At 36.6% G+C, this 12237-nt stretch overlaps 1 protein-coding gene across 1 annotated transcript in view; it reads left to right on the top strand.

Annotated features, from left to right (window-relative positions):
- gbe1a (glucan (1,4-alpha-), branching enzyme 1a) overlaps positions 1 to 12237 on the top strand; it is a 248270-nt gene that overhangs the window by 218755 nt on the left and 17278 nt on the right. The window contains exon 15 of the mRNA XM_051121339.1: positions 6788 to 6905. Within this exon, the coding sequence (XP_050977296.1) occupies positions 6788 to 6905 (118 nt within the window). The remainder of the gene's footprint in view (positions 1 to 6787; positions 6906 to 12237) is intronic.

Genomic DNA, 12237 nt, shown 5'->3' with positions numbered 1-12237 from the left:
TAGGACAAATTAAAAAAATTTTCCACCTAGATGTGAAAATACTAAATACTATATTGAATTATAATGTTATAAATAATATATATATGTATATAATCAGCAGTACATATATACATACAGGGAATGAATACTCTAAATATATTTGATTTAGTTAACAGACAAACAAGGGGAGAAAAACACTGCGACACATAACGTAGCCTAAATATACTGAGTTTGTTCATTTTTGTGACAGAAAGGAAACTCAAATGGCAGAAAGTGACATCCTATTAGTTTTCTTTATGGAAGTATTATGGAATATTTGGATTTGTGCCGAATGAGAGAGGTAGGATACAAGAGCACAAAGCTCCATTTCGCAAACAGTATAACAGTTGAATTGTCTGTATTCGTTGTAAGGCCTCATGTACCGAACCCGAGATGTCCGTACCATGACAGTTCGGTATGAATACATGTATTGTTACACCCCTAGTAAACACACACTTTTATTTTGGATGTGATTTATTATGATTAATTGATTTTACATCCCTAGAGAGAATATATTCATCGACTTTTCTGCGAGGGAACACAAATATCTTTGTGAGAGAACACGAAAGTTTCTCGGTGGAACACAAGTTTTTGAGAGAGAACAAAAGTTTTTGAGAGAGAACAAAAGTTTTGTGCGCAAACGCCAAGTTTCTTGGTGGAACACAAAAATTTTGTGAGCGAATGCAAAGTTTCCTGGGGGAATGCAAAAGTTTTGTGAGAGATTATATCTTTGCAAGAGAACGCAAAAGTTTTGCAAGCAAATGCAAAGTTTCTTGGTTTAACGGAAAAAATTTGCGAGCAAATGTAAAGTTTCTTGGGGGAATGCAAATATCTTTGCGAGAGAACACAAAATTTTTGCGAGTGAATGCAAAGTTTCTGGGTGGAACACAAGTTTTGTGAGCGAATCCCAAGTTTTTGTGAGGGAACACAAATATCTTTGCGAGAAAACAAACGTTTGGCGCTTGAATGCAAATTTCTCAGGTGAATGCAAAAGTTCTTTAAGGGAACATATCTTTGCAAGAGAAAGCAAGAAAGCAAAGTTTCTTGGTTTAATGTAAAAAAAAAAATTGTGGGGGAATGCAAATATCTTTGCGAGAAAACACAAAAGTTCATTTGCAAAACTTTTGCATTTTCTCACAAAATGTTTGCATTCCCCTGAGAAACTTTGCATTCACTCACAAAATGTTTGCGTTCCACCAAGAATTCTCTTGCAAAGATATTCGCGCTCCCTCGCAACTTTTTTACATTCCCCTGAGAAATTTTGCGTTCGCTCGCAAAACTTGTGTTCCACCAAGAAACTTTATGTGCACTCGCAAAAACTTTGCGTTTTCTTGCAAAGATATGTTACCTTACATAACTTCTGCATTCCCCCGAGAAACTTTGCATTCGCTTACAAAGTTTTTGCGTTTCACAAAGAAACTTTGTGTTCACGCATAAAACTTTTGTGTAGTCTTGCAAAGATATTTGTGTTCTTTCAGAAGAACTTTGCGTTCGCTCACAAAACTTTTGTGTTCTCTCGCAAACATATTTGCATTCCACCAAGAAAAACATTTTGCATTCGCTTGCAAAATTATACATTAAACCAAGAAACTTTGCATTCTCTTGCAAAACGCTTACGTTCTCCTGCAAAGATATGTTCCCTTACAGAACTTTGCATTCACCCAAGAAACTTTGCATTTGCTCACAAAATTTTTGCGTTCCATTAAGAAACTTTGCGTTTGTGTGCAAAACTTTTGTGTTCTCCCGTGAAGATATTTGCGTTCTCTCGCAATAACTTTGCATTCAACAGCAAACCTTGTGTTCCACCGAGAAACTTTGAGTTCACTCGCAAAACATTTGTGTTCCATTGCATTTGTGTGCAAAACTTTTGTGTTCTCTCACAAAGATATTTGCGTTCTCTTGCAATAACTTTGCATTCGCTTGTAAAACTTGTGTTCCACCAAGAAACTTAGCGTTCACTTGCAAAATGCAAAATTTCTTGGTTTAATGTAAAACTTTTGTGAACAAATACAGTTTCTCAGGGGAACGCAAATATCTTTGTGAGAGAACACAAAAACTTTGTGAGCGAATGCAAAATTTCTCAGGGGAATGCCAAAGTTTTGTGAGGGAACATATCTTTGCAAGAGAATGCAAAAGTTTAGCAAGTACATGCAAAGTTTCTTGATTTAAAGTAAAACTTTTGTGAGCAAATGCAAAGTTTCTTGGGAAAAAGGCAAATATCTTTGCGAGAGAACACAAAATTTTTGCGAGTCAACAAGAATTTCTTGGTGGAACACAAGTTCGGTTTGGTGCATGAGTGAATGCAAAGTTTCTCAGGGGAACGCAAATATCTTTGCTAAAGAATGCAAATGTTTTGCAATTAATCAATTTGACAGCCATAACGAGAATATATTCATCCAATCATGAAAAAATTATTATACAACAAGAGTTATTTTCCTTAGTTTTATGATGTTTTACCTCTTTAGCAGCGGTTTAAATGTCAAAAATAATTTTTCAGCTGTAGCATTTCACAGGATCACTAAAAGACTCACAATTTACACTACTGATTCTGCTTAGATTATACATGTTATTTGTTAACTAGTTAGTGACTGCCATTTTTTTCTGACCTTCAGGGCTCCATAAGATTGAAAAAAGTCAAATGTATGCTAATTGTAAGCCAAAAAGCTGCAAAAATATGTTTTATGCATTACCCTTGCAGGCATTGAAAATATATGCAGAAATATTGTGAAATTATGCAGAAAAAAATATTTTTTTTCTCTGTCTTATTGTGTTAGATACAGCATAAAATATATAATATTAATGTAAGAGAAGCCAATTCATTTTTTCCACTTTGCCCTTCAGGGCAGTATGCATTCACTTTCATCACACATGTTTAGCTGAAATTTGCTTGCGCCAAAAACTTCACATTTACCAATCTAAAGTGAAATTTAATTTGCATGATTCAGTGTTTAAACTGCACTTTGTGTGGCTGTTGCTTTTGAGACGTTTGATAATAAGAATCCACTAACCTGTAGTATTTTAATTAGTTTTTATCTTCCCATAATGCCATAGTTTAGAGTAAGTGAGGTCTCCCCGGCTTCTTTCCTCACCACGTGGAGCCTGTTCACTGGTCTGGCTGTGAACGAACACACATACACACTAATACGCCTCTGATAGGGGGTAAATTATGTTGTAGCTAATGATTACGTTTGCTAGCGGGGGGCGTAGAGGATTGCCTGAGGGCCTCCACAGGAAGGCAAGGGTGAGATATGTTCCTTAGACACAAAACTCTTGACTAAGGACTCAGATGGATTAGTCATTATAATTATAAATGTCCCTGTGAAACATAACATATACTTACTGGCAATCATCGCTTCAACTCTTCCCGCCATTTCCCTGTGACGTGAATCGGTATGTGGTGAACATGAATTTGAGAACTAGCAGGGGTCTCGATCCACTAAACATTGGGACACTGATGATTCAATTACGTGTAACATGATTGCAAGGTCACAAGCTAGTATTTATCATCCAAATTGCTGCGTAACACACCATGACTAATATGCTTCCGGTATCATTTGTTTAGCATTCGTGTGAATCTTAATAAATTAAAATTTGAAGTATATGCTTAATCTTTAAAAAAAAGACACACATACACTGCCTAGCTAACAAACAAAAAAGGGGTTTAAGGTCAGGACTCTGTGGCAGTCTATTTTTCACAATTTGAGCCTGATGAATCCTGATGAAATCCAGAAAGTACGGAGCCCCTAAAGGGACATGGTGGTGGAAAAAAGTTGGAGTTGAAGGAAAAAATATTTTTAAAATCTTTTGTGTTCTCTGGCAAAGGTATTTGTTTCCTCACTAAGATAATTGCGTTTGCTCACAAAACTTTCCCTCGCAAATTTTTTGCATTCTCTTGCAAAACCATTCAGTTCGGAAAAACACTTTATGTTTACTTTACAGCTTGCAGTGGTTTATACAGCTCCATACGTTCACAATGTAAAGTTTTATTTTGATTTTGGACTTAAGTATAAAGAAATACAGTCTGTGCTGAAGGCACGGTTTATATATTAAAATGCGTAATGTAGGCTACTAAAACAGGGACATTGGGAGACCAAATTCAGTACAAACCTTATTATACGTAATAATACATATAATACATTTTGTGCGGGAACACAAAGTTTTGTGAGCCAAGAAGCAAATGCAAAAATTTGCCACGCAAACGCAAAGTTTTTTTGTGGGAACCCAAACATTTTTCTCGGTGAATGCAAAAATTTAGCAAGTGAATGTAAAAGTTTTGTGAGTGGACCCAAATATCTTTGCAAGACAATGTAAATATCTTTGCGAGGGAACACAAAAGTTTTGCAAGCAAACGGAAGGTTTCTCAGGCGAACGAAAAAGTTTGCAAGGGACCGCAAATATTTTTGTGAGGGAATGTAAATATCTTTGCAAGAGAATGCAAAAGTTTTCAGAGTGAACACAAAGTTTCTCCGTGGAACGTAAACATTTTGTGAGAGAACGCAAAGATTTTCCGGGGAATGCAAAAATTTTGCGAATGAGTGCAAAGTTTTCAGGGGAACACAAATATTTTGTGAGAGAATGCAAAGATTTTGTGAGGGAACACATTTTTCCGGGAATGCAAAAATTTTGCAAATGAGTGAGTTTCTGAGGGGAACACAAAAGTTTTGCAAGCAAACAGAAGGTTTCACGGGAGAACGAAAAGGTTTGGCAAGGGACCGCAAATATGTTTGCGAGAGAATGTAAATATCTTTGCAAGAGAATGCAAAATTTTTCAGAGCGAACGCAAAGTTTCTCGATGGAATACAATAGTTTTGCGAGCAAAGGCAAAGTTTCACAGGGACGCAAAAGGTTTGCGAGAGAAAGCAAAGTTTCTCAGTGGAACACAAAAATTTTGCGAAGGAACACAAATATCTTTGTGAGAGAATGCAAAAGTTTTGTGAGGGAACACAAAGTTTTTCCAGGAATGCAAAAATTTTGCGAATGGGTACAAAGTTTTTGAGGGGAAGACAAAAGTTTTGCAAGCAAACAGAAAGTTTCTCGAGAGAACGAAAAAGTTTTGCGAGGGAGCACAAATATTTTTGCAAGGGAATGTAAATATCTTTGCAAGAGAATGCAAAAGTTTTCAGAGCGAATGCAAAGTTTCTCGATGGAATACAATAGTTTTGCGAGTGAAGGCAAAGTTTCACAGGGACGCAAAAGGTTTGCAAGAGAAAGCAAAGTTTCTCAGTGGAACACAAAAAATTTGCGAAGGAACACAAATATCTTTGTGAGAGAATGCAAAAGTTCTATGAGGGAACACAAAGTTTCTCTGTGGAACGCAAAAAATTTGTGAGGGAACGCAAAGTTTCTCAGGGGAACACAAAAGTTTTGCAAGGGAATGCAGATGTCTTTGTGAGAGAATGCAAAGGTTTTGCGAGTGAACGAAGTTTCTCGGTGGACCGCAAACTTTTTGCAAAGAACACAAAAGTTTGCGTCTCGCAAAAAACCTCGTAAATATCTTTGCAAGAGAATGCAAAATGTTTCCGAGCAAACGCAAAAGTTTCTCAATGGAACACAGAAGTTTTGCGAGGAAACACAAATATCTTTGTGAGAGAATGCAAAAGTTTTGCGAGTGAACAAAGTTTCTTGGTGGAACTGTGCAAAACTTTTGCGAGGAAACGGAAATACCTTTGCAAAAGAGAATGCAAACGTTTTCAGAACGAACGCAAAGTTTCTCGTTGGAATGCAATAGTTATAGAAGGCAAAGTTTCTCAGGAGGCAAAAGGTTTACGAGAGAATGTAAAAGGAATGCAAATATATTTGTTTAGAGTTAATGGGAATGAGAAATATCTTTGCAAGAGAATGCAACAGTTTTGCAAGCAAACGCAAAGAAAGAATAATGTGACCAATTCTAAAGTCTTAAATATTTGCTTATTTAAATACAGGTGGCTTTTTTTGTGTGCAGTGTACATATGCCTTTTTTTTTCATTGGATTGATATCAAAACTACAGTAAAACAATATTGTAAACTATTATTGCTATTTAGAAAAACTGTTTTCTATTTTAATATAATTTAAATGTAATTTATTCCTGTGATGGCAAAGCAAAAATTTTCACAAGATCTTTCAGAAATCATTCTAATATGCTGATTTTGGTACTCAAAAACATTTCTTTTTATTATAAATGTTCAAAACAGTTGAGCCTCTTAATATTGTTTCGGAAACGGTGATACATTTATTTTTTTTAGGCTTCTTTGCTAAACAAAACTTTCAAAAGAACAGCATTTATTTGAAATCTGTAACATTATAAATATCTTTAGTCACTTTGATCGATTTAATTCATTCTTGCTGAATAAATGTGTTCATTTCTTTATATAAATCAGGGGTTTTTTTCCACAGTTGATGACTCAAAGCACATAAAACAATTTTTTTTTTTTTTTTTTTTTTCTAAGAAAATAACAATTTTATTATTCTCCAGTTTGTCTCTCAAACAAGTATCATTGATTAGAGGTCTCTCATGCCTGCAAATGTGCATGTGTGTCGCCTCCGAGATGTAGATAGAGATCAATGTCTTGTGTGCCATTTGTCTGGTGGTTTCCCTCTTGTCTCGAGCTGTTACTCAACAGCACAGCCATCCATCACATCTCATGCGTTTATCATTATCCGACCAACCATCTGTCCCTGAGCTACTCTTGAGGAGAGAGACGGAAAGAATAAGAGAGAGATAAATGTCACAAGACCAAAGAGAGTTTCACTAGAGTCTTCTTACAGTTCCTTGATCATCTTTCGTATCAGATATAAGATCAAATTGAACTCGGACGAGCTTCAGTACGGGGGTCACGGGAGGCTTGTGCAGGACACAGAGTTCTTCACAGAGCCCATGCCTTTCAATGGTCAAGCCCAGTCATTTCTGGTAAGTTTCATCTCTATTACAACCTTCCACTACTAAACTGTTGACAAAAATTAGATGTTGTGGGCAACAGTCTGGGCTGGGCCTCAAGTTTGCCCTTTAGCAAAGCACTCGATCCATAAACATCGCATTATCATATTTTCATCAGCATATGTTTCAATGGCTGATTTTCCCTTACACTTTATGAATTGGTGAGCAATTGACTGCTTCCTTTAATCACCAGATTTGTTAACTACATTGTTCTCATGAACTGACCTTGTCATCTGAGCCATTGTGTGAAAGATTTGGGTTTGCACAGTATTTGTCTTTTCCTCATATGCTGCAGTGAGCCACAGAAGGCTTCGCACATTTCATCTTAGCTTAGATTATTGTCTGTGTAGTGCTTCAAGGTTGTGTAAGCATGTGTGTGTTTGTGATATACTTGCAGCTAAAAAAGGATCTTTGTGGTCTCTTGTGTCCAAAGCTTTGAATTAAAGCACAGTGGATGTGCTGTAAACAGAACCTGACCCTGGTGAAATGCTACAGTTACCTGTATAAAAGAAAAAAAAAAAACACTTTCCCCGAACTAGCTCAAAACAGCAATGGTTTTAAAGAGGTGAGCGCAGTAGTATTTCATTATGCAATAGTAAGCTTCAGAGAGTATGCCGTTTATTGAAAAATACAGCTTTAAAGTAGAGCAAGAGATTGAATAAATCATGATCTCATTTCGGCCTCATTACAGCTCGTTGAATTTTATGACAATCCACTTTATATAGTCTATGAAGTCTGAACTCTGAAGGTGAGCACTGCTGCCCTTCCCATAAATCAACTGAAGGTTTTTAAGTAATTTTTTTTGCAGAGCAGCCCAAACTGCTTGTTTGAGGAATATAGGCTCTTTATGCAGTGTGAAGCTTCTTCAGTTGTGCAAATTTACTTCTTGCTGAGTTAAGGTTGGTTTGGAGAGTTTGAGTTCTTTGTACAGTATAATTGTATATTGTGCTGTTCAATTTATTTTTTATTTTTTTGGTCTTAATGGCATGTAAAAGTTTGGTATTCTGTATAAAGGTCCTTTATGCAATGTAAAGTTCACAGAGTTCTACAGCTGTGTAATGTAAAGTTTCTTTCCAGGAGTGTGAAGGTTTTTCAATGGAAAGTTCATGCAGTATAACGTTTCTTAAAGCAATAGCTCACCCAAAAATGAAAATTCTGTCATTAATTACTCACCCTAATGTTGTTCCAAACCTATAAGACCTTTATTCATCTTCAGAACACAAGCTAAGATATTTTTGATGAAATTCTAGAGCTTTCTGACCCTGCATAGACAGCAATGCAGCTGACACGTTGAAAGCCCAAAAAGGTAGTAAGGATATCGTTAAAATAGTCCATGTGACATCAGTGGTTCAACCGTATTTTTATGAAACTATGAGAATACTTTTTGTGTGCAAAGAAAACAAAAATAACAACTTTATTTAACAATTTCTTCTCTTCCGGATCAGTCTTCGACATTCGCTCACCACAGTACCACGACGCATAGGATTTTTGACACCCCAGGTTGCCAGTTGGCCCAAAACTCTTCATATTGCAGCCATGGAAGCTAGCAAACAAACTGGGTCAAATATCGCAAATTCTGCCTGACCTAAAAAGCCTCGGCATCAATCTATAATCTACTCAGGAACTTAGTGTAAGACCCGTTGCCTTCCATTAAAAATTGACCTTTTTCTAGGAGTTTGATTGACAGACGATCTAGGGTGCGATTCCCAAAACTTGCCCAACAGAGCTCAATAGAACATACAACTATAATTAGCTAATGATGCTTTTGGGAAACATGCCCCTGACGAATCATAATACTGAATCTGCCATTTTGTCCGACAAACAAACCAGTCAGGAGAGTGGATTAATGTCAGTGGACTTGAAAAATTGTGTGTATTGACATCTTTCTGCAGTTGAAATAAGATACCTTCTTATGTTCATTCATGTTTATTTTGTGCTATAACTAATAAGGAGGAAGAGATGGTCGGGTCACGTTCCGCTTGAACTAAGGCACTACAGCGATGTGTTATGACACATTAAAGAGTCACAAATAGTATGTATTGCTTGAATTTCTTACTAAAATGACAAAATTTAAAAGCTGAAACTTTGTTTTGTACCAAAAGTAACCTTCTCTGTTGCCGCGTTGTCAGTTTCCTCTTTGATCCGCAATGTATTTTTCCAACCTGATCTCATGACAAAATGTACATGTGGGAACACAAGACATGAAATATGTACCTCCATGTACGTTTCGTGACATATTCGATGTGAAATGTCCACTGAGTGGCGCTAAAAAGAGAGTTCAGTTTTGTTCCGTGGAACAGATGAACATACATATGGTACGTTTTATGTGACGTTGGTTTTGTACGTGTCACCACAGTTCTGACTTGAAATGTCCATTGAGTAGTGCTGTAAGTCTAATGCTCTGTTTAAAATAACGTACCATCTGCACTACACCTAAACCTACCTGATAGTATGAACAAAAGTCAATGTGACGTAAAAACGCAATCTCAAACATGCCGTTTTAGCTTGTTTTTTGATCTCTCATCTTTCAGCTCTTTCATCATAAGTCATGTTTTTCACAGGATTTGTACCCAAGGGTTTCACAATCTAGTCCAGTTCCGTGCAACCTGAGCTACCAAGCAAGCTTGTTATATCTAAAAGGCGAGTTATATGGCGCTGTAATCATAACTGTGTATGAAAGTGATTATAAGATGTTTTAGCGCCTCTAGTGTGCATTTCTGTTGGAAACTGCAGTGATTTGTACTTATTGGTACGTATTTTGCATCGGCACATGAACCGATCATCTCTTCCTCTATACTAATTATGGCATGAAATAAACATGAATGAACATCAGAAGGTATCTTGTTTCAACTGCAGGAAAGACACAGCATTTTGCAAGTTCAAGTCCACCGACGTTAATCTATTCTTATAAAACGGATAGTTCTGGTCCTTGATTCTGATTGGTTGAGGTGCGTTCAAAGCTGTTGTAAATTACTCTACAAACATACACCTTTGTTTACATCTGTGTGTTGCTCGGCAAACACTTTGTTACAACCACAACTGTTTCTTAAGAACTACATTGCTTGGTGGAAAAATAGTGTTTTTATTAGGGATGTCACAATACTCAATATATTATCAAACCATTCGGTACGACATCCTTGGTTCAATACGCGCTTGTGAATTATGGTTTTTCGGCTTTGCATTTAAATAATTTGTGTGTGCTTGTGATTCCACGTACTGAGGTGAGGAAACGCCTGCCTGTTTATATTTGAAAAAGCAACACTTGCAGAGCATCTTCCCTTCTAATGAAATGCAATAAGTCTTTCTAAACTTGTTGTCCATCAAAAGAGAACATTATAACTTATTTTTACTTCACAGCATCAGTCGATGTTTGAAATAACTTCCTTTTGTGATCTGATGTGGCTTCTTATCATAGAATGAGGCAGACAATATATTCTATACTGTATGTCGATTAGCAATGGCTTACAAATATACTTAATCATAATGAAAATACCCGAGGTGGTTTGAAGAAAACAGATAAACAATATATTATTGCAGACGAGTGTTTATTGTTCTTACATTTCGTCATTCAAAACGTTTAACGTTATATCTTGTTTTTATTCAATTACAGCAATAGTGATGCCTTTATTCATATTAGAGATTTCCTGGCTGGAACGTCATCCATGTTATCTCTTTGATGCATATGTGGATTTTCCGCACGAGGGCGCCCTCTGGCATCCAGTATGAATGAAACCCATCCTATTTTGTGTAAAAATTGGGAAAATAATGCTGCTCTCAAAAGAAATATTAAACAGACATATAATAAAACAAGCTTCTTCCAGTGTACAGAGGTTTACAGGAGTATTTTGTTGTTAATTAGATGAAAAAAAACACACACTCATGTGGCAAGTTATCAGAACCGAACCAAACCGAACTGTACCAAAGGTACGTATTGAACCATGGACTAACTGTATTGTTGCATCCCTAGTTTTTATTAATATCAGTACACTTTATTTGCTGTTTTTTTTTTTTTTTTTTTTTTGTGAAACCTGATACTGTACTGATATGGAATAACCATTTGTGACCCTGGACCACAAAACCAGTCATAAGGTTCCAGTTTTTGAAATTGAGCTTTATACATTATGGTTTGTTAGGATAGAACAATATTTGGCTGAGATACAACTATTTGAAAATATGGAATCTGAGGGTGCAAAATCAAAATATTGAGAAAATCACCTTTAAACTTGTCCAAATGAAGCTCTTACTAATGCATATTACTATTACTTAATTAAAATTAAGTTTTGATGTATTTACAGTAGGAATTTTACAAAATATCTTCATGGAACATGATCTTTACTTAATTTCCTAATGATTTTTGGCATAAAAGAAAAATCAATCATTTTGACCCATACAATGTATTTTTGGCTATTGCTACAAATATACCCCAGTGACTAAAGACTGGTTTTGTGGTCCAGGGATACTTTTAATAAAAGCAATAAGCCCCATGAAGCCTTGGTTTACAGTAAATTTATAACAGCTAAGGGGGGTTTTCGTGCTTCACAACGTGCCTAACAACGCCCCTTAGCTGTTATAAATGTACTGTAAACCACGGCTTCTTGGGGATTATTGCTTTATTTGGTCTGGTTTGTTTTGTTGGACAGATTCAGCATTTAATCAAACTCCCTGCGAAGGGTCAGTTGTGCTTGTTCCTGTTGCGTGTCTTCAATCTGGCAACCCACGTGAAACAACCTTATGCAATATTTTGAATTTGCAGTACCAATTTCAACCGCTAACTGGTTTTATTATTACATACTACATCTTTAAGAATGTTTTTGTCACTCAGAGGTGTGTATGGAGTGTGGCCTGGATACAGGCCGGCAGGAGACTCCAAACACAGCTCTGGAGATGGAGATGAACCCTTGGGGAGGTTTTAGGCCGAACTTCAAACTGTTCCCCCATACCTGATTTATTTTCAGAGTTCTCAATCTGTCTCTATCTTTCCCTCTTTCACTCCCTTTTCTCTACTGCTAGTAACTGCCCATTCGGTCATTTCCCCAGGCTGTTTTCTGATGGAGCGCTTGGGCCGGGGAATAAGGTAGGCCTGTAACGAACAGTTGAAAGAGCCGTCTCCAATCAGTTAGCCTGTGAAAGCCTTGGTAACTTTCTGTTCGTAATATAAGCTTTCTATTTAGCTCTCCCTCTCTCTCAGTCTCTCTCAGGGCAGGTCCATAAACACACCCCCTTGGTTTCATATTGCTATTGATCTTTGGCTGCCCCTTATTTATAGACTGATAAATGTATCATTTGTTTTCTCCACTATAGAAAG

Source organism: Labeo rohita, chromosome 10 (assembly GCF_022985175.1).
Source record: "Labeo rohita strain BAU-BD-2019 chromosome 10, IGBB_LRoh.1.0, whole genome shotgun sequence".
NCBI lineage: Eukaryota > Metazoa > Chordata > Actinopteri > Cypriniformes > Cyprinidae > Labeo > Labeo rohita.
The sequence above is the reverse complement of the archived record's forward strand: the minus strand, read 5'-3'. Positions and strand labels throughout refer to the sequence as shown.